The sequence below is a fragment of the Toxotes jaculatrix genome, chromosome 16 (genome assembly GCF_017976425.1).
Source record: "Toxotes jaculatrix isolate fToxJac2 chromosome 16, fToxJac2.pri, whole genome shotgun sequence".
NCBI classification, from domain to species: Eukaryota; Metazoa; Chordata; class Actinopteri; family Toxotidae; genus Toxotes; species Toxotes jaculatrix.
The window spans coordinates 15,418,710-15,441,945 of NC_054409.1; the positions used below are offsets into that span (position 1 = coordinate 15,418,710).

At 38.0% G+C, this 23,236-nt stretch overlaps 2 protein-coding genes across 4 annotated transcripts; one reads left to right on the forward strand and one right to left on the reverse strand.

Annotated features, from left to right (window-relative positions):
• Positions 1–15: 15 nt before the first annotated feature.
• zmat5 (zinc finger, matrin-type 5) lies at positions 16–3,012 on the forward strand. Of its 3 annotated transcripts, none has more exons than XM_041058368.1 (6): positions 16–70; positions 1,149–1,322; positions 1,455–1,517; positions 1,619–1,699; positions 1,965–2,073; positions 2,182–3,012. In XM_041058368.1, the coding sequence occupies exons 2-6, from the start codon at positions 1,196–1,198 to the stop codon at positions 2,327–2,329; spliced, it is 528 nt and encodes a 175-aa protein (XP_040914302.1). In that variant the 5' UTR covers positions 16–70; positions 1,149–1,195; the 3' UTR covers positions 2,330–3,012. The 3 variants fall into 3 exon arrangements, with proteins under 3 accessions (XP_040914302.1, XP_040914304.1, XP_040914303.1); XM_041058370.1 differs by having other exon boundaries at positions 16–66; XM_041058369.1 differs by having other exon boundaries at positions 39–177.
• Positions 3,013–8,238: 5,226 nt separating this feature from the next.
• On the reverse strand, positions 8,239–22,201 carry cabp7b (calcium binding protein 7b). The gene is made up of 5 exons (XM_041059212.1): positions 22,093–22,201; positions 9,386–9,529; positions 9,151–9,263; positions 8,492–8,639; positions 8,239–8,379 (listed from the first exon to the last, which is right to left on the reverse strand). Exons 1-5 carry the CDS (start codon positions 22,199–22,201, stop codon positions 8,252–8,254), a joined length of 642 nt encoding a protein of 213 aa, XP_040915146.1. The 3' UTR covers positions 8,239–8,251.
• Positions 22,202–23,236: the final 1,035 nt, after the last annotated feature.

Sequence of the window (23,236 nt, forward strand, 5' to 3'; positions counted from 1 at the left end):
CGGAAGCTGGGGCAACAAACTTCCGCTTCAATCGCTCGAAAGCGGTAATGACCCTGCAAAGACGCCGTATGTAAGCTACATTCAAAATTTTTTGTTTTGTCTTTTCCTGTGCAGTTGCATTTACTCTGCGCGGCCTTTTAAAGACTAAAAGAGAAGGACAGTACTGCTCTATCAATGGTTTGTGCTCTTTGCTGTTTAAGTTTAACGTTCACTTGAGTGGCTGTAAACATGTGAGCTAACTATCCCGATTTACCACCGCAGCAGACAGCTGTGTCGGAATATTAACGTCTGTTACATTGTGGAATATTTGTACGAACTTTATTTACATGTTCAGGATATTTCGAAACGGCTCTGTATCATCAGAAATGAACAGGAAGACATACAGAGATATAATCAACACAAAGGCTGTTTTTATCGACGTACCTCCATTTCCAAACCAGGAGATGGCAGCAAACGAACGCCTGACCAGTACTGCCTGTTGTAGTTCATAATGTAGCTGATCCTTTTGGTTATTCATATCAGAGATTGGGCTGGTACCAGTGTGAGCTTCACGCGTAATCATTTCTAGTTTTAGAGCAAATCTGTTTTTACATTTGTGAGTTTTACGTTAATGCATCAATGCTAGGACTAGGACAAAATTGATGCTGTCCTATTATGCTGTGACACATAGTTTAGTGATGAAATAATTAATTAATCAATGGGCAGACAATGCGGTGTCAGTGCTTGTCTCTGTTTTGTATAATTGCAAATGAAATATCTTTAGGCTTTGTATTGCTGGTTGTATAAAGTATGACATTGTGCCATATTGGGCTCTAGGAAGATGTGATTTATGGTTCACTAGGTTTTCAGACAAATAATTGACAGGTTAATAGATAATAAAAATAATAGTTTGTTGCAGCCCTATTTTCTTACATACAGTCTTTTTGTCTGAACCCAGGAGGTCATGTTTTCTTAGGAGAGAGTGGCATATTAAAAAAATTAACCAGAGAGCTTATGTGTATGGCAACCTTTATTTAGTGTAACACTGGATGTCATGGTATCTCACAAGAACATTACAATAATTTACAATAGCAAGCCTATGCAGTTATCTACTCTAGCTCTGTTAGCACAGTGCCGTTATCTATCTGGTTTTGTTTTTGGTCTTTCAGAGATTTAAAAGGTGACATTGTGCTGGTTTGAACACATAGCCTGCACCATGGGGAAGAGATACTACTGTGACTACTGTGACCGGTCCTTTCAGGACAACATGCATAACAGGAAAAAACATCTGAATGGCGTTCAGCATCACAGGGCGAAAAAAGCCTGGTTTGACCATTTTAGAGGTGAGACTTTCATTTGTTTCTGTGACCACTGAGATGAGATAACAAAAGATGTTTCTTAATGTGTTTTTATGAAACTAGACAGTGATCCTATATGTACTATAAATGGACACACTATGATTTTTATTCTTACAGACTCTGCAGCCATTCTGTATGATGAGCAAACAAAGAAACCCTGTAGGAAGTTTCTCCAAAAAGGTAACAATCAGTTGAACTGAAGATTTATCCAGTAACCATGAAATTATATGAAACACATTTTTGTAATCATCTCTCTTTCCTGGGTCTTTTTTTTTTTTAAGGAATTTGTGATTTTGGCCCAAACTGCAGGTTTTCTCACATGTCCGAAGAGCAGCTGTTCAACTTAAAAAGACAGGTGGAAGGTAAGCTGTAACTAAAGAGTGGTACTACCCTGTGACTGAGAAGTTTTAAGCTTGGATCACTAATACATTGCTGAACCAATATGCTACACACTTGATTCTGCATTTTTGCCACCATAAATATTATTCTTATCTAAATAATTCTTGCAAGAAATTGGTAGCACACTAATACAAGAAGTACAAGTTGTCACATACATTCAGTCTGAATGATGTGATGAGTGTATATGACTCCATGTTGAGAGGAACGAAACATTTTTTTGTCTTTCAGATGAAAGGCAGAACAGAGAAGACTCTCAGGACAAAATTATGCCTGGACGAAATGTTGAAGAATGGCTTTCCAGAAGGGAAAAGAGGCGAACTGCCCTCAGTAGCAAAGGGTATGCACGTTCATTTTTGTTTCAACACTTGGTCGTACATGGTTTGCATGGCTAATGGTCATTCCTGTCGATTTGATATTCAGCCGTTCAATTATTTATCTTTTGCAGAGATCTAAAAAATAAGGAAGACAGTGAAGAGGGCCAAACAGAGAGTGGCATAATTCAGCAGCTTCTTTCTATTCCTGACCTCCCACCTTCACTTCTGCCTCCTCCTCCAGGCGGATGGAAAGTCAAAGTGAACACTGAATGGGGCTGAGACATATTCACTTCAAATCACTGTTAAATGGATATGTGGCATCAACAGAAGTTGTGGCTTACTCGACTGTGGGGTTGGTTTAAAGATGCTGTTTTTACAGTTTGGCTTTGATTGAAATATTTATAACTAAAATATAGCAATAGCAATCCCCCAACACTTATTAAAAATGCCTACTTGTAACACACTTTCCTCTTACTTTAGTACATTTTGGAAGTTTTCTTTTGAATGATGCTTTCATAATGTCGGTTCATATTTGTCATAGAGAAGCAGAATTCCTCTTTGGATGTATGAAATGTGTTACATTCAATCCTCACCACTCCCAAACAGGCCTACAGATGGATCACAATTATCTTAGATACCTCCACTCATCATCTATTGGCTCTTAATTGCTTCTCACCCTTTGTTGTATCTTTAAAAAGTTTGCATTATGTTAAAACAATGTTAAAACTCCGTACTACATACTTATGTTAGACTCAGATTCAATTTTTTTTGTGGAGCCCACAAGATCAAAGATTCAAAAAGTTTATGTGTATATTTTAACTTCCGCTTCCATCTTGGTCCATCAGGGTAGCGGGTGGGGGGGGCTGTAAACTTGTTTTGTAATATCCTATGCAAACAAAAAATGTGATTACTATTAATGTATTATTATTTGTCATATGTTGACTTTCTCATAAAAGAGGTAACAATAAAGTCTATGCAGTGGTCCTTATGTTGTCTTGTGGCAATTTGGTTTTAAAATCAGCCAGGAGTCTTTCCATAACTATTGCTAACAATAACCATAAATATTGATAACAATAGTTATGGTTTCAAAAAGTATATGTGTATATTTTATACTTCCATCTTCGATGCCGCTTGGTCTGTCATCGGTCATTGGTCTGTCGTTGTCTGTCGGGGGGGCTGGGGCCGGTCCCGGCGGGGGTCGGGGGTTTGCCGGAATGGAGCTGGTCGCCTGTTGACTGCAGGGCTGCCACACGACTCGCCATCAAGTGGCCAGGTTAGGCATTCCACCGTTGGGCATGCAGGCACAGGGGAGCTCGGGGTTCGAACCTGCGACTCGCTTGCTATGAGGCGACAGAACTAACCATTGCGCTATTGTGCCGGCCACCACCCTATATGTTTGATGACAACAGAGACGTTGAGTTTAACTAGTTTCTTTTTCATCACGACAGTTGACACCACTAAGATGTTTGTTGCCGTCTTATTTTGAAAATTGAAGTACTTCATTCTGCATACCAATAGATATATTTTATATGCCATACAGTCTGATGATTTTTTTATTTAGAACTAACAAAGTTTTTACATTTTATTTAATAAGTTTGTATTTACAAAAAAAAGTTTTTGTTTACTATGAGATCTCTCAGGAGTTTTGGTGTCATATAGTCCCAAAGGGAATGGAGGATTGCTGACTGTATGGAAATCATTTTTTGTTTTATTTCAGTCTTGTGCTGTGTCACTGGGGGAATCACTGATCTCATGACTTCATTTTATTTCTAACCCAGCCAGTGGAAAACACTGTTCTGCTTCCTAAACTGTAAAGTTTGTTAGTGCATTTTCATCAACAAGCCTCATGCAGATCCCTTGGATTTATGACTAATGTATTTATAAAGCTGTATGGAGAAATATTTTTACATGTGGGTCCCTGTTTTGTCTTTATTGTTTCAGTCTATTCTGCTTATTGACAGTGGCATTATTGTACCAACACAAACTACTAAATGTTCAAACAAAGACTGTGAAGAAATAGCCTAATTGAGAGCAAATGTAGATGTAAAGTGAATAATTTAAAGTATTAAAAAAATCAGTTTTGCAATTGTTAAATGAGGAAAAAAATGTATTTTTGCAAAGGTTTGGCTGTAGGAAGGTAATGGCAAGTGCTTGTTCTTTTCCACTGAAAACGCATTCTCAGTCGTTGTTGAGAAGTGAGCTTGTGGATTCTCTTTGTGTGGCCTTGTAATTAGCCTTTGCTGTGTGACACAAACACTTATCCCCCTCTGTAGCAGTAATTTGTATCTATTAAATCTCAATCTACTTGTAAGCAATCAATAGTCCATGTGCTCATTAAGGCAACTTGGGATCCCTTCATACACTCAGAAGCTTGTTTCAGGCTTATGTCCCTGTTGTGAGTGATTTGGCCTTTTAAATGGAAACTACCATAATTTCACATAATTAAAACCTGGCTCTGCGTTTGTATTCTCAAGCCACCCAAAATTTCTTATTCTTATTCTAAGTGCTTACATAGATGTTACTACTTGCAGTGCATTACTATTCAACTCAAAAGAAAATGGTCCTTCCTGCTGCAGGCTGTGTGCTGTTTCTGATGGGTCATTAACATGCCTGACAGTGCAGCGTCAGGGCCATCACTGACTGTCTCCCTTCCTGATCTGAAAGAAATTCAGAAATTCACTCTGTGTTCTTGTGTACCCTGACAAGCATCCCAGTCCAGATCTATCTATGTGACTGTGACTATGTGTGAATGCATACAGTGGAGTTCCTATTTAGAGATTTGTCATATCCTGCTTAAATTCATAAGCAATGTCACATTTGTAAACAGAAAAACGACCAGCTGGCTCATTTTTATGTCTTTGTTTTTATTAGACTACATGCATCTAGACAGCACTTACATTAGTGTATAAGTGATGCAGTAACCTCTACATGTGCAGTAAGAGTTACAGAAATAAAACAGTGCAGGATATTCTCACTCCAAACATTAAAACCACCTGTAATGTCAGACAGTACGATCGTACAAGAAGTATTAACTGGAAGTTAGATTAACTTTTATCAAGAACAGAGAGAAACATAATCCAGAAATACTTATAGGTATATAGATTACTGACATTTCAATTTAAAAATGCATTTAGCATCAGATTAATTTTTCTCAAAAGTTATGATTTTATCAAACGGATTTCTCATCTTCCTAAATGTCTTTCTAAATTTACTTTAACACAGGGCATGAAATTGCAGGTTTGAATACTTCAAATGACAAAGGCAGAACAGAATACAGTTCAAATCAAATTTATAACAACAATTAAGACAATCTATCAACAAAGTGTACATAAATCTGCTCATTGAAACACTGTAACATACAGAATAGGACACAATATTTGCTTATAGACAAGATTTGACACAATAACTATATTTTACATTCACACAAAAAGATATGTTCACATGAAGAGGTAATGTGATGTCATATAAGTCGTTCATACATAAACAGCTACCATATATGAGATGAAATCTCAGTTTTATTGCCAGAATGACTCTCACTGTCTCATACTTTTCCTCCTGCGCTCTAGCTTTGATAAACTTTAAGATAAAAAGAGTGAGCAAAAATACATAGCATTTTGTAAAACTTGTCAAATTTGACAAATATTTGTAAAAGAAAACATTCTGAAAAATAAATCTTAATAAATCAGAAAAAATAAAGTAAGAGCATGGCCTTAATACACACAAGAGGTTGTATCTGAATGTCCAGTCAAACTGGAAATTATATATCAGAAACCTGATTTTTTTTGGTATATTTTTGTTTTTTGTTTTTTTCTACAAAACATTATGCTTACATTTGTAATAAAATCACATAAATTTAATGTTTCACTTTTCCAAGTAAGAAAATATAACCATGTTATACTTTAAACAATATGTTGTTTTGGTGGTCCATGTAAAAGCCAGAAAACAACATTTTTATGATATGTTAAATTACTGTTCACAGCATACTGCAAAGTATTTAGGATTTTGATGTTGTTTGCACATCCACAAAATTCGACATTTACAATGTCAAATACTTGATTTTTTTCTTTTTTCTTTTCTCTTTTTTGCAATAATCACTTTACAAATTGCATAATCAGTTAAATACATACATCAAAATTCAAGATTTGATCTCACGCACATAGAATACATTTATTTCTAATTTAATGTACATGCAAGTGTGCCATGTGAATTGACTATCCTCAATACTCATTTGTCATACATATTACAGTTATAATACCAAGTTTTGTTGAAACTCTAAATGTGTTGTGGTTGAATTTATTCACAGCTGGTAGCTCAGGTCATTCAGCTACTCAAATGTCTTTCACTATGACTCATTATGACTCATTTTGGTGCCTGTCATAGATATGCAGATTTAAAATATGCAGCAACATTTTACATGTATCAGAGGCAGAGAGAAACATGTGTAACCAGTTGTGTGATGGTCAGGAGATCAACTTCTATCTTGGAATTTTTGCAAAAATACCCATGCACACATTCGACTTGTCTGATTTTTTTTTTTTAGAGGGATTTTATGATTTCCTTCCATGTCATGCCTTTAACTTGAGAGCTTACTGTTCACTTCAATTTAATTCTTAAACCCACAGTTGTTCACATTTCAGCTGGGAAAACAGCTGTTTGATTAACAAAAAAAAAAAAAAAAGAAAGAAAGAAAGGAAAAAAACATGCCAGCTGCTCAGGCAAGAGTGTTCACTCTGAGCTCAGAAACAAATCAATTAATTTTTAGAAAACAGTGACATCTTCAGAAATGGACCATGGGATTTTTCTGCAGAACAGCTGACTGGAGTACACAGCATGTGGTTGAGGGTCACAGCCTCTTTTTAGCAATGCTTTCCACAGTGTTCTTGTGCTTGTTCACCAGTTTATTCCAATTGCTGGGTTCTTTGTACTTGTCACTGTCACGGTGGAAAATCTGGGCAATGGACTTTTCTTCTTTTCATGTCTTTGCTTTTAAACATCTTGTTTAAGCTGAGCTGGGAGTTGTTGGATGATGTTTTGCAAAAATTTAAAAGGTTTGTGTTTGTAGCATTTTACTAAAGTGAATTGTCAGTGCACCTGACAGATTTGCATGATTTCATGACATCCCCTGTGTGCTGTGTGTAACTTCACAAAATTTTTTATCTATGAGCCTACAGACATGCTAGTGGCTCTGTGAGTCTTTACTCAAGCATAGCATTGCTTTGTTGCAACATGTTTACACTGACAATGCTAACATGCTGATGTTTGGCAAGTACAGCAGAATATAAACACGTCCACCAGCTTAGACCTGTGTGGCAACATGCTAACATTGGCTGCTTAGCACTAAACACAAACTACAGACATGTACGTATTTTGTCACAAGCCCAAAGTATTGGACAAATTAAAAGTTTGACATAATGATGGCCCAAGATGAAAAGTTTAAGGATCAACAAAGTTATTACTGTTCATCCTGTCGGCCTTGGGGAGTTTTTCTAACTCAGAAATTCATTAAGTGTTTATAAGTAGTACAATCTTGTGTTTGGAATTACCCTTTTGGTAAGATTTAGATGACAGATGGTACCAGTTTAGCAAAATCTGTTAAGGTTGATGTGACTTGTACTTCTGGACTGGAAATCTTGGCACACTAAAATAAACAGATACTTAAAAAAGATGCTATGCAGTGCATCGTTTTTCCTTGTGTGTCATTTTTCCTTATGTTTTTAGCAAGTGATCTAAAACTACGAAATATGTAGCCTGTCAGCACTTTTGTATTGCTTTATTACGGTCATCAGTACTATTCTTGTTGGGTGCATTCCAAATGGCAGAGTTCTCATCAACAACATTGACTGTTTTGATATATGAGACACAGCACAACTATTACTACAGCTACATACTGTACACTGAAACACTGAAGCTTTCTACAGTCTGCTTTCCTATCGAATTTCCTTTAAAACATCAGAAATTTGAATTGGACAAACTACTGTTTTAGGGTACTATTCAGCCCTTGAAGTGTCTTTCTTTCATTCTTTCTGTTTTACCATGGTATGTGATGGTTAGTGGTCATACAGAGCCACTGCACTGCATGACAGCAGCATTGTGGTTGTTGAAAACACAGAACAAAACCAAAAACAGTAGAGTATTTGGGTTAGTGTTTGCTTTTTCAGCATCCATCCTTAAATTTCATTGTAATCAGCTGGAAACACATATTTACTTCATCCCCCTGCGGAGCATTTGATTTGCTGCTATGAGCATGACACTGATGATGAATGCAATGGCGAAGGCACAAATCAGGCTTTTACGCACACACGTGTGTTTTTCCTGTTGTGTGGGACTTGCTGTGGAAAAATTTAGAAAAAATAAAATATTAGCACATCTGAGCATCTTAACACAGATTCAAAAAAGTCTGAACAACAATTTGTGAAATAAAATCTTTAAAATTAGACATACTGTCAATGTCCACATGGGACTCCGGGCTGTTCAGGTGGCTCTCCTCAGTTATGATGATGTTCTCAATGTCTTTCATAGTGAGATGGTCACGGAAAGTATCGTAAAGCAGTCTCTTAAGCTCATCCACAGTCAGTTTCTGCATGTCGCACTGGGAAGACAGAAAACACCAAGAAGGGTCTAATTAGCAGAGGAAAAAACTTCTGTCTCAGCGCCCCTCAGTGACGCACTCAAGCTGCAGGTCAGCAATAAATGTTAGCTGCACTGGGTCGCTCCTGGCTATGAATGCTAGTTAGAGACTGAGAGTATTCACGGGCTGTTCCGTCACAACAGAATACATATTCATTAAAATCAGACAGTGAAATAAATTATTTGATAACGCAACTAAATGCAAGGCATGGAGATGCTGCATGTGACATAATTATCATCTTGGTGTAGGTCTGTCAAGGCCATTTGAAAATCAAGGACTTGAGATGACTAGATTCACTTCAGTAATTTTTGCATTACAATTTTAATTAAAACAGATGGCTATTTATCAAAAACAACTGAAAAGCCCTCAGGAAAGCCAACTCAAAAGAGGAAAGAGAATAGATTAAACACAGACAAAGGAGAAGGTATAGACTTGATTAGGCTTGATTGATGATACTGATAATTACATATACCTTCCAAAACACTGAATCAAAGTCTGCTCCGTGGAACTTGTCGGGCATTCCAGCAGCAGAGAGTTTAGGTCCAAGCAACGTGACAAATTCTTCAAAGCCAACCTGACCATCACCTGATGAAACAGACACAAATACAAACATGTCACTGTACAGCTGCATGTGCCAGATTATATCCAGCAGTCTGCGCACTCACAAACCTTCTGACCCAGAGAAAGAGAGAGAGAGAATAACATACCATCCATGTCAAGTCTTTGGATGATAACCTCCAGCTCCACCTCATTGGGCATGTAACCCAGTGAGCGCATGGCCGTCCCCAACTCCTGCTTTGAGATAAAGCCGTTCCCATCTCGGTCAAATACTTTGAAAGCCTCACGAATCTCTGTTGGAAGGAGGGGGGCAGTAAAATAGTTAAGAGTGGAGAGGAAGGATAGAAGTATAGAACAACAGGCATGTTAAGACACATTTATCAGTTCTGCTTTCACACTGTGTTGCTCAGTCAAACATTTGAAAAATGTGTGTAGGCAGTGTTTATAGCAGGAGTTAAAAGTAGTTCATAAATATCTTTAGAATTTCAGACAGTTACTCCGGTTCAAAGCTCCAGAAGTATAATCCCTGTTCTTAGATGTTTAATTTTTGAGAAAGTGGAAGCATGGCTGAATCATTTAATATATTTTGTGTTTGAAGAAGATGGATTAAGAGCCGTTTAAAACTTTTTTCTTGACACAAATTTTGCAGAGGTACACGCCCATTAAAAAGGTCTGTAAAACACATTTTTGAGACAAGTTTAGTGATATTTTGTAATTTTGTCATTAACTCTCATGAAAAGACCCAAACCAATAACGATTTGATCCTAGCATTATCTATGTAGTCAATTCCTGATATATACTATCGCTTATTCCTCAATGACCTCAGACTATTAAAAACACATCAGTGATCCACGCCATTGCACTGGGTGACATGTTCCTTCAGTATGATGAAAATGGCTTATTCTCACATACATCTCCCTGCTGCCATAAAAGCCCACTCCTGCACCAGAAGTGCCAGTGAAAATAGTTCCCAGCAAAGGCAATATTTACTCCTATTCCAGTAACATTTGCCATTTTAAAAAATTTATGTCTTTAACAGGAAAAATGGGCTTGGGACTGAAAGCAAAAGACAGGATAAGGAAATCTGACGCGAGACACGAGTGACTGTAGGTTAATGCTTCAGTGCCATGGACAGAGAATTTATTTTGTACACAGTCTGCACTGTAAATGTTTAAATAGTCACTCACTTTTCGTTCTTCAGGCTCTGTGCTTCAGCACATTCAATTTGAAACAAAATATTGGATATGACATTACACTGCCAAGTCTCAGCTTTAATTTGAGCAGGTTCACATCAATATTTTAAAAACTGTGTGGGGGAAAGAGCCCTTTCAACACATAGTGCCTAAAATTCAAGGGTTCAAAAGTTTTTGGATGCTTGGCCATTAAATGCTTCTTTGGCAGCTGGGTGTCATTTCAGTGTTTGTTCATGCTCACATGTGGTTCAGGACGTATTGATAGTTGAGTTTCCATTTAGATAGGTAGTTGGTTTGCCAAAATCAACAGTTGGGTATATTCTAAATTAGAGGGTGCGCACAAGAAAACTAGGTGCAAACAACATGGTAGAACAAAGAACAAAAGTCTTGAGAATGATCTAATTATTATTTGGATGGTGAAAAAAACCTTTATGACTCTACAAGTCATAAAGGCTCGTTCAGGATATAGGCTGTGTTGAATATAATATTTATATTCAACACAAAGAAAAGACGGTTTATAGATAATCAGGGGGTAGTGTACTCATATGATGTAACTTTTTTCTGCTGAGATCACATGGTGCAAATTCCTTGTTTGCTCTAGATGTATATGAATAGACACCTTCAGATCCAATATGTGTCATCATGGCCATGACTTAATTGGTTGTAACAGACGGCGGTGAGCAGGTTCACGCGTTTATAATTAACTACATCTTTTGGTAAATAATCCATAAACATTGCCGTTTGGTTCCTGTCCTCACCCTGCATCACAGCACGCTGTTTGAAGTGGCAAAAAGAGCAGTTGCACATCGAAGGCAGAACTTTTTAATGTAGATTCTCAAATATATACGACTGTTTGGTGCTTGCTCAGTAGTCATAGTGTTAATAAAATCTTAGATAAAATATGTGCTATATTTATACACCAGTGTATAAATGATGTAAATCCTTGAGCAAAGCTATCGTGTTATACTGGACGTGGAGATGGAAAGATGTTGAGAAGACCAAACTAAATGAATACTGGAATTACAAGAATAAACAGGAACAAAACCGCCTTGTCCTCCCTGTACTGAAGTTTGAGAAGATTCAGTCCTTCTGAGTCATCAAACAAGGACATGAGCAAAAACACAGACTCATCTCTATCTTCAGTTACATGGCTTAGTTGGATGCTGCGACCAAACAAAAGAGATAGATTGAACTTCATATGCATTGAAAGTGATTGTGAGGGATGTGATGGAGAAAACTAATTTACATGCAAGTATGTGATTGGGCGAGCACCACCCGTAATTTGCATGCAAGCCCACAAGTGGACATGCACTGACCATCCATCTTGTGTACATGAATGACTGAGAGATTGCAGTTTACAAGTGATAGCCCACAGTGGCAGTCTATAGCCCAGGGAGAAAATAGAAGGAACCGTTGAGGTGCATAAATTGAGGTCCTTTTGGACAACCTGACATTGTCTGAACCATACTCTGACGTATCAGACACAACATATTTGTCTAAATTACAGCCAGCAGAGCTGCTTGAGTTTTGTTATCTTCCTTCAACACCACCCTAGATTCAATGTCACGACCTCTGGTGCCAGTGACAAATAATGAATTCACTGAGCCAGCTGAGAAGTGGCCGGACTACTGATTGTTTCACACTGTGAAGAGTGAATATTTAAAGAATGCGTAGATGCAACCACAATAGGGACACAACCTCATAATCCGTCATCTTGTTTTAAAAATATTAAATGGATACCATTTACATTCCTGACATAGATCATGTGTTTGTGTAGACTACGCCCATGTTTTGAAGCTAAGTTATACTGGAATACAGAAGGCAGACACATAATCTGAACACCATATGGTGCAATAAAGTACAACAGCCTGGGAAATACACCTCTGTTCCAGACTCAGCAAATACTAAACATTATGAACCTCACAAAAGAATTTTTATCATTATTATCTGACATCATTGCATCCAACTCCTGTAAGTCACAGTGAGTTAGTAAATGTTTTAAACACACTGTAATGAAGTGGATGATAACAATGCATATTGCACACACCTACAAACATATAAGCACATAGATGCAATCAGGCATAAATGCACAAGTAGGTTTAGATGAGGTGTTAGATGCTTCTGGAAACTCAGCTTTTGTTCTAGTGTGAGTCCTTGATCAGAGAATCTGAGTATCCTTGCTCTGCTGTGAGGGGGCAAATACTCAGTTATCTAATGTCAGGGCCAAAACATGACAGTCCTTGTACTGTATCAATCACAGGAATTTTAATAGAAAAGAAAAAATAACTTATTTTCCCTCACAGAGGCAAGTAATCATGGTCTGTATGATTTGACTTTTTAGTGTTATTTCTGCACAAGCAGATAGGAGGGAAATAATTTCAGGACATTTACAGAAGTCCCAACTTTTTAAATACTTTGAAGAAAATCATTAATATTGGTGTGAAATAAATTATTGGTCAAGTCAGAGACAAAACTATGACTGTAAAATTTCCGTAAAATATTATCAGTGACTAAAATATTGTGGCACATTGGTCATTAAAGATGAGGTAATGGCGCTGACTGTAACACTGAGTCAAACAAAATACGTCATCAGAGCTCAGAGTCAAGTCAAGGATAAAAACATGGTCATGGGTGTGTCCACAATGACAAACGTGCTGCACCAGACTCAACAGAACAGGAACAAATTCTGTGGTCACTGACATGTATACCACAATGAATGAACAAACACAATAATCCTGAGCAAAGATAATGAATAGGATGAGAATATGCTGTTATTTTGTGTTTGGGGGGATCATACTGTGAAGAGACATGCAACATACTATTTTACCGTTGACAATGAACATAACAAATTCAAATGTTTGTCAGAAGTTAGTCAACTAAAGATCTGATTTTTGGACACGCTGTATGTAAATCATCAATAACAAAGTCCTTATGAGCATTATGGTAGAGATGAAGTTGATGGGATGACAGAAACAGCATTTCATGGGGCCATTGTTTATAATTAAAAACAATGGGACAGTTGTAGGGTCGGCTGACAAAAAAATTTTAGATAAAGAGTGTGAATTGATGTCCACACTATAAACAAATGTCCAGCATCCCTCCTGTTGGTATACTGAACTGAACAAAACCCATTTTGATTTCAAAATCCTCTCCAGCAATTAAAAACAAGACCTCTGGGGCAACCAGACCAAGTGATAAGTCTGCATTTATTTATTCAAGAATTTCCCATAGCAAAATTAATTCCATTCCCTCCAGCTACAGTATATAACTGAAAAACTCAGACCCTGTCAGATACAAATCTGACTTTGACAGCACTGTTTATTAAATACTGGTTTATGGATGATCCAAATAAATGTGCACTGAGTTGTGCTTGTGGCTACTTTCGTCCAAACCATTGAATAATCTCTTTTCATTTCTGACAGTGTGCAGACTTTACATCCAGACAACAGGTGCTGCATCATCTTGAAATGGGTTGTGGGGACTGCAGAGGAAATATCTCTGTTTTTTTTTGCTTTTTATTTTGTTGTACGAGAATATAGTTGGTTTTGGTGACATGATTGTTGGTCTGGCCAGCACTTTCTCTGTTCATGGGGGTGGCGGCCTACTGTGGTATCCTCCATTACAAATGTCAGAGTACTGGGTCACTTGAGGCAAAAAGGAGGAAAGCAAATGACATAGAACCATATTACACTGAGCAGCCTTCGGAGTTTACTGAAACAGAAGTGATGTGGCCAGTTCATCACATTTTGCCATGCAAGAACAGAATGAAATATCGACTGTCAAATTTGTGGCAGGTTAGGCCAACTGCTGCCAACAGAATCATGACGCTGATTGTTCCCTCGAATAAGCTGGAACTGATTTGTCTCAAACATCAAAGAGCCATTTTCGCCAACCCTGAGATCTGAACACGGGACTTTAAAGTCTGCTGACCTTCCAAGCGAACCAAAACAGAACATGAACACCCACAGATCCCACTGACCTTTCTGACCGACCTACAGAGTGATTCCTGCTGGTTAATGGTGCAGCTAAAAATGTCCATGAAAATAGTCCATGAAGAAGGTCTGATGCCAAGAAGCCCGCAGCTGCACATTGGCAAAGTGTCAGTGTGCACTGGCGGTGGCTGAAAGGCCATTGAAGCTCTTTCACTGAAATAATTGGGGAAATCCCAAATAATGGCTTTGAGCCAGAAGAAGAGTGGGTGGCCTCTGAAGAAAGATGACACTGTAGTGATCACCTTCATATCTTAAACATGTCATTTATACTTTAAAGATGCAAACCAGACATTCTTAACTGCTTGGCGACACATTTGGTGTCCGTTTCTTGACCTCTCAGCCTGAGAAACTTGCTTCAATACTGCAGAGTGAGTACAAAATCAAACATACTGTGTGATCTCCAACAATTCACATCAATATGACACTGTTGCTGCAGTGTTCCTTTTCTTTTGAGTATCACATATTTGAGACTGTGTTGAGAGAAGCTATGTTCTCATTGTTTCTATACACAGGAGAAGATACAAGACAATGCTGTCAGGGGAATTGAGGAGAAACACGTTGTTCTCTGAACAAAGAACCAAACAACTTTATCCTTGAAGAAAGACATCCACTATGTACCCACCACTGAGAGCTCCCTGCTGTGATTGTCCAGTTTACTGCAAAACCACTCTTCACCTTCAGTAACAATCATGACATTGCTCAGGAAAAGGTAATAGAGTTAATACAGCAGGAGGTAGATGAAGAGGTCTCTTCACTCCACGGGAACTGAAGAGAGGAGAATAGAATAATAACAACTGGCAGTCCTCAGTATCCAAAGTTAGTCTAAGTGGATGAACAGAGCTTGCCACACTATTCACAATAGGTGTTGTCTCATAATAGTCACCACATGTGAAGTTCAGTTGTTTTGAATCAAGATCAGTTCTTGTATTTTCTTGTATCCATCATCCAGCAGAGAGCCTGGTGACATTCAGAAACTGACTATCAATTTACGCAGGAAAAAAAGAGAGACTCAGGTCCTCCCACAAAGCCCTCGGCTCATCAGGATCAAACAGGATCTTTGTGTGTCAATCCAAGATGTCGCTGGTTGCTGTGATGAAAGGGATGTAAATCGAGGCCTCGGACACGTGTCTTCACATGTGTGTTCCACTTAAAAGTAAAAAAGGTGGGGCCTCGTACCTTAAATGCAAGAACATTATTGTAGTTTTCCTGTCAAAAGGCTGCTTATTGAGGCACTGACAGAAAACTGGTCGGAGGATAAAAATATTCACTGGGAGATGAATCAGACTCTTTTCATAAATAAGAGCCCCTCCCAGGTGGTTACATATGACATCCTTCTTTCTGATAATGAAAAGAGGGAAAACATGTGAATCATATTAACCAGAGGCTACAAAAATAAAAACACTGTACAGCTGAGAGAGCTCCATTAAGGCTCGCTTAGCAGAACAAAAAAGAAGGTCTAAACATAGTACATATACTGTAAAAATAATGCAGATTTACTAATCTTTGGGCAAAAAACAATATATTTCTGGATTAAAATCTAAAATACACATATATGTAAGCAAAAATCCGATGTGAGGGATAGCCTGATGGGTATTTGTAGGTTTGTAATTCGGTAACTTTGAAGCTCAAGCAGTTGGTACTCTCCTAAAGAGCCATGTTAATACTGTACTGAATACTTCATTCATACACACCTTGATTGAATGTGCACACACACAAAAGGTTTTTTTGCAGACGGTGTATAAACTACACACACAGATACACACAGTTGATGCAGTTTTTATGTTGCTGAATAAGTCAAAAAAGATATAGTGAACCCGTGATGTGACAAGTCATGATACTTTATTGTCCCTGTGGAGTCTCATAATGACCTGTACACACAGTGAAAAAAAAAAAAAGACATGAGTCAACCCATCATCACAAGTCCCACACATTTACACTTCGTCTCTACCTTTCTTTGCTGCAGCACATTTGCAGCATCTTCACTTTATTACATTCACACAAACACACACAGTCACAAGGGACAGCGAAGGTGTGCTGCATAAGCCCTGCAGCTAAAACAACTCCTTCTGTCAAAAAGTACTCGAAATATTCCCACTACCTGCAGCTCTTCCCAGGCTAAGTTGAAATTACTTGACATGATCTTTTAAGGAAAACTATTAGGAATGATGAAGAATTTGATTTTGACTTTATTAGCAGCCGCTGCTTCTTTGCAGGACTAACTGAAATGATTTATTTCTCACATACACACCCTACAGGTCTGATCTCTTTTGTAGGATTAATTGTGTCTGACTTTATTTTTATTTGATGTTTTGTCTGGCTTTCCTGGCTATGTTGTTTATTTTATATATTTATTATATATTCAACTGTAACCTTTCTATCCTTTTAATGAAGCTGCTTTTCTTTGCCAGATCTCTTAGGATTTTCATATTAAAATGATGGTAAAGGTAAAAACAAACAAACAGATAAAAATGCTATTTTATAAAATGTGAGAACATGTCCACTTCTCCTCCAATGAGATAGAAGTGTGACTGTGAGTGAGATTAAGTCAAGTCAGACCCTTCAGACTTTGGCATTTGAACCCTTTGATTTACTGTATTTGTTGTAACCGTAAGTTGAATCTTTGAGGGCAACATGACCTGCAGGTCTTCCCAGCGGTATAATAGTTGTACAGATTTTATGTTTTAATCCAATGACCAGTTAAATTGTTTTCCATTGGCACTTTCTTTGTGTCTAAGTGTTTCCCAAATCAGTATGATAATGTAAATGAAATATGGCTGCTGTCGACAGACAGACAAGGGGAGAGTAAAGACATAATCTCCTAATTAACATCTTGTACCAGCGTTAAACGGTGTTGTTTGAAACTGTGAATCTCTCTGGACGGCTACAACCGTAATGACCAGACATTTATCTTTGACCACAGAGGAAGCCACATTAAACAAGCCACAGCAAAGATAAGGGGGTCTTAAATGTCTTCCTGTAGTTTTTCCAACCATGTTGCTGGTTTGGGGTGAAAACATCAAAACGAAAGATGGACACATATGTTCAGTATTTACATTTGCTGAAGTGAAGAGTGACTTATTCAATATTTTTCAGAGCACAGAGAGCATCTCCAACCACTGTAAATCTGGCCTGACAAATATTACCCTGTTTGTGCACAGTATATTTACAGTTCCCCGACAGCTGCAATACAATAACACACACACATATAGTACACACACACACTCGTCTGTTTACAATATTGCTGCAAAAACCCACTCCATTTGTAAGCACAAAAGAAGACAGCTTTGCATACAAAGTGGAAGACGGTCTACACTCCACTACAATGCCTGATGTCTGGGGGATTCTCCTGTTGGCTGTGATCTATAAATACTGTTCACATCCTCTGTCAGGGATTCACCGAGGAGCGATACAAGCTCGCAGAGACCTCCAAGACTGCAGCAGCCGGGAAGTCATGACTGTTCAGCCATTAAACGAGAGTCTTATCTGTGTCAACACGCGTGCAGTTAAAGTGTCTGCCAGTTTTACTATAAGTTATGGGCTGTGCTTTGCGTTTGTAATTGTTATGTTAACAAGGTAAGATCCTTTTTTACAAAAACAAAATTGGCACTTGGTAAACTAAAAAGTCTTTTCATGAAATGGATTGGTGGAAAATATCTTAAAAATATTAGAGATCTGATCATGGTCATTTTGAATACCTCTGAGTCTAATCACTCAAATCTGACATGCACAGAATATTTTCTTTTTGCTCAACACAGTCTTAACTGAATCACAGATTACCTCGTGTGTGTACCACAGACATGACCTGGCATTACTTTATATATATTAGACAATGCATATACATATATATATATATATATTCATTTATCACAGTCATTCATGCATAATGGGCTGAACTTGGATCTGGACCTTGGTTTTAATATTGAGCTCATTAAACTTGGCACTGCATTAGGAACACATAGACTTGTTTTTGTTTGTCTTCTGTTTTTTTTTTTGTCCCCTCTTTACCCTCTACAAGTGTCTTCTGGCACTTGCCAAGCTGTCATTGTAAATAAGAAATTGCTGTTGATGTCTTGGCTGGTAAAATAAAAGGTTAAATAAATAAAAATAAAACACACATTTAACGCTTTCACCCCGGGGTGAATACGCACATAAATGTTTAATATATGTGCGAAGGAACATGAATAATACGGTGATTACTGTTATGTCACTGACATAAACAGGCTGAATGGCTGAATGGCTGAATGGCCTTTTTCTTCCATAGAGGAAAAACAGAGAGACATCCCAAACAACCCAGTGCACAAGGTTAATTCTGACGGTTAAGGTTCATTCTAAAAGATTATATAATTACCACTTAAATCAGGTTTTGGATAAGACATATATGAGACTCAAATATATAAACATATGCTTGTGATGAGTTTGGAAAACAGTTACCTTTACAGTACCAATGATTTGAATACATATCAGTGTTTATGACAACATGACACAAGGGCAAAGAAAAGGGCAGGAAGCCTTGCCATTGACCCTGCCCACCTAGGCAACCATCTGTTCAAAAAACCTTCCCTGGAAGCAGATCCATTAAGAGCTGTGAGTAGTTAATCAGCCTCCCTAAAGCTCACCCTGTATAAACAACATCCTCTCTATTCAGTGCAAGTGTCTGTAAAACTCATCACTGTTACTACTGCAAATGTGTTGTTCATTGTACCAGGAGGTTTTTGCACCATCAACAGAATATCTTAGATTTGAAGTTAATTGCATGCATTGTATGCCAAACTGAGATTTAATGGGATTTGTAGAGTTATTCCAAATATGGCAGCTGATGTCCAATTTGGATCATATTATCAACATAATTAATATCGCAGATCTGATTGTAATCCAAATAAAATGTTAGATTAAATATAGCAAAGGTCTTGAGATGGTAGGATTACTAAGATTTGTCACAATTGCATTTGAACAATGCTACCCGCAAAAGTATTTCTTATTGAGCAGATCATTTCTCACCGAATGTACTGATAAATAATTCTGTCTCCCTTGAAATGATGAATGGTAAGTCTTCTAGTCATTTTCCATCATGCAGTTTATTTTGTCTTTAACTTTTAAATTATACAATATTTTTTTAGAAATGTCATCAAGATGCACATCTTAGGAAATTAAATCATCATGTAGAGAAAATACTGTCAGCTTTGCTTGACAATAAAGAAACTGGGAGTTGACTGCATTCAACTGACTGAGACAATTGTCACTGAAACAGCATCTAGTGGCCACTGGAGAAACTGCAGCTCAGTGTACATCTGCATGAGCTTTAACACTGGAACCAATGTGATCGCTGTGTTGTTGTCTTTGCACAAGGTCCCTCTGTCCTTCTGTTCACGTTTTTAATGAAGTCAACATGTCTCTGCAGCAATGTCACCATGAGAAATCCACTTTGATTTAATCACGTAACTCATGTTTGAGTTTTCATTACCGATAATTAAAAAAAAAAAAAAATACAATGACTATAGTTGTGTTTATGTAATATTAATGGGTTAACTAAGGGTATACATGGCTCTATTTGTTAACCACTGAATTTTGCTGGGTTTCAGATTTTATTCTATCTGGCTCCTGACATATTCTTCACTTGTCTGTGCCTTGGGTTTTTATTTCTGAATGCTCAAAAACAATACCCACCATTCGTGTTTTTTTTTTCTAGTATTGTTTTCATTGCTATTTTCTGGAGTTTAATATATTGCAGTTCAGTCATGTGTTCATAATCTATTTCTCAGAGGAGTCTAAACTTACACAGGGAGTATATGCACACCTTGCAAGAAAAAAAAACTATTATCATAAATGTGATTAGGGAGAGTGATTACTTGAGTTGAGCAATCAGGGAACTTCTGCCCCGAGGTAATTAAAGATTTTGTGGATGAAACAATATTTCTAGGTTGATTTTCAGACCTCTGTGAAAAAGGGAGCGATTTTCACAGACACGCTGGACTGCAGCACTGTTCACAGACCAACAACATTCATTTAGACAGTATTGCAGCTCCCACGTTGTGTGTTAAGGTGGAGCAGCAGTAGTGTAAAGGGTGGATGGTCAGAACGTGGGAGGCTGTTGATTCAAACCCTCAGTCTGGCTGAGGATCTGTAAATAGAAGAAACCTGCACACCTCTTTATCTGTGCTGGTGGATGTGTACGGTGAAAACAGGCAGAGCACTGTTTACCTCGGGTACTGCTGAGGTGTGAGGCCATGTAAATGTAGCAGTGCATTATGTGCTCAGTGAATCTTCCCTGGGTAAATACGTTCATGGTTGAACGCTCTGTCACACTATGTTCTGAATATTTAATGCTACTCAATTAGTTAACCACAGCTTGAAAAGACTTCTTCATTACCTGAAAAGCTGCATCACCATTGACTGTGCAACTTCTCCTGCAACACACAACATTCTTGTTATTCTAATTCAACCTTTCAATTAAATTTACGTCGTTGTTGCAGATAGTGGCTTTTCAATGTCAAACGAGTGGCTCAAAGCAAGGGCAGGCAGGCACTTGTGGGCCTGGGCAACCTACAGACAGAAGAGGGGGGAATGGAATTCCCTTCTCATAAAAGATTTTGTGATATCAAATCTGATCTGAGTTATCTCTTTATTGTAGTGTGCCCAGGCTTTGTTCCAAATCACTGCCAGCTGTGCCTTCTCATTGGGAGGACCATTTGCCAAAAACAAAACCTCCATTCTTAACTGCTATGCACCACATTTACAACAGCAAGAGTGATTTCAATGCTCCAATGAATCTTTTATGTGGCCTAAGTACAAGACGCAAGATGTAGATGGTTGTTTTTACAAATGAATAACAAAACGCAAAACATCAAACAAACCCAAAATAGATGAGGGCAAGTGATTCAAGGCTAGAAATGAATCAATCTCCCAACTTATTGACGACTTTTTATCCGCCATGGATTTTCCCAGAGGGGTGTTGATCATCTACATTTTACAAAATCGTCATTCATCACAGCCTTTTTTCTCCATGTTAAGCCTGGAACACAAATGATCAACAGTAAGTGACATCAGGTGCAATTAAGTCTCACAAATGCCATGGATATAACCAGGAGACATGACATTGTGTTTGAACATGCTTTTAACTCACAAGTTTACAACACTGGTGCCATGTATGGAGACCTTGGGCTGCGTTGTAAAATGTATGTTGAAAAGCATCTGGATTATTAGCTATTTATTGCAATTATCAGAGGATGGTGTGAAATTTTGAATTGACACATACATACACACGCAAACAAACAATTGACAGTTTAATTGTTAATTTTGTGTCTTTGTGCCAAACATCAGAAGCAACAATGTGCAAAAACAGGCAGGCAAAAAGAGACAGAAGGAGGAAAGAGGATAAAACGGTGACCATAAAGAAACATAGCTTGTCCCAGATTTTGTGGTACATTTGAACTCTCAACATGCAGAATATCTGTAGTACTGAACCATGTTTTTAAAACAAGCAGACCCACAGCCCAGCGTGCTCTGAGATGTGTGGACACCAGCAGGATCTCTCCAGGGTCCTGAACTGGTTTTACCAGCTGGACGCTGCATTCAAACGTAGCAACTCTCACAACAACAAACTTGAAATCGCAATCCAACCAACAATCCCAGCAAACAAACAAACAAATAAAGAAAGAAACAAACAAGACTCACCTTCCACCTCATCCTCAGGCAGGTTAACAGGGGTCCGGTAAGAGAGGACATCTGGAATAGTGCAAAGTCCCTTGTACATGAACCTGGTGGTCACAGCACGCACTGGCATTTCTGCGAGGGAAAACCAACAACTGTGTGGCGATCTTCATATAGCCTAGCTCTCCGGAGTTTCTGTGAGAGACCCTTTGCTACTGTCCTTTATATTCTAAAAGAAAATCTCAAGCAAGCCACGCAGGAAAAGCCTGCTGCGCAAAGTTCAACCCTCGTTTTCTTTTTTTTTTCTTTTAAATATTTTTTTTCCCTCGATATTGTTAAAATCACCCTGCACTGGGGCTGCGTGAAGAATGCAGCTTGTAAATTGCCTTTGGTTTCAATGCATAGCCTGTAGCTGTAGCCAAGATATGAAGCAAACGGGCAATACCATCTCATAAAAACGACATCTAAAACTTTTACTTCCTAGCCTGATGAGCAGAGCTCCGGACTAACTGGAATGTTTCAGGCATTGGTTAAGCCTGAAATGACCATTCAGATGTTGATTAGCTCACATTAAAATCTAATAATTAGCTAAATTAAAATAATCCAGAGAGATTCACAGGCTTCTAGATTCACTACATTGAAAATAATAGAAAAATGAAAAATACAAATCAAGTACAAAAATGTTCGCACAAAATCGATCTCTTCGCTATTGATTCCATTGATTCCTATTACGCGTCTTGTTCTATCAAACAGTCTGTTCCCGAAAAATTCTGCCTCACTTTTCTTTCCCGTTTCGGCATCTTCTGTATAATAATAATAATAAAAAAACCAAAAACAAAAACGAATCGATGATACAAAAAAAAAAAAAGAAAAAAGCAGCAGCACTGACGAGCTGATCCTATCCAGAGGTACAAACAGAATCTTGTGACATTTTTTATTTTTATTTTTTTTTCCTGGAGAGCAGCTTCAAGGGAATCCTGGGTGACCCCCTTCTCATCTGACACAGACACGCTGTATGAGGCAGTGATCCTCCCTCTCTCTCTCTCTCCAGCTGTCTGCTCCAGTCTCATTTGGGCTCACACACACACACACACACCATACTGCCGCCTCTGTCACAGCGGAGTGTGTTGACCGTGTCCAAACTGTTCGCCTGCCATGAGATTTCCTC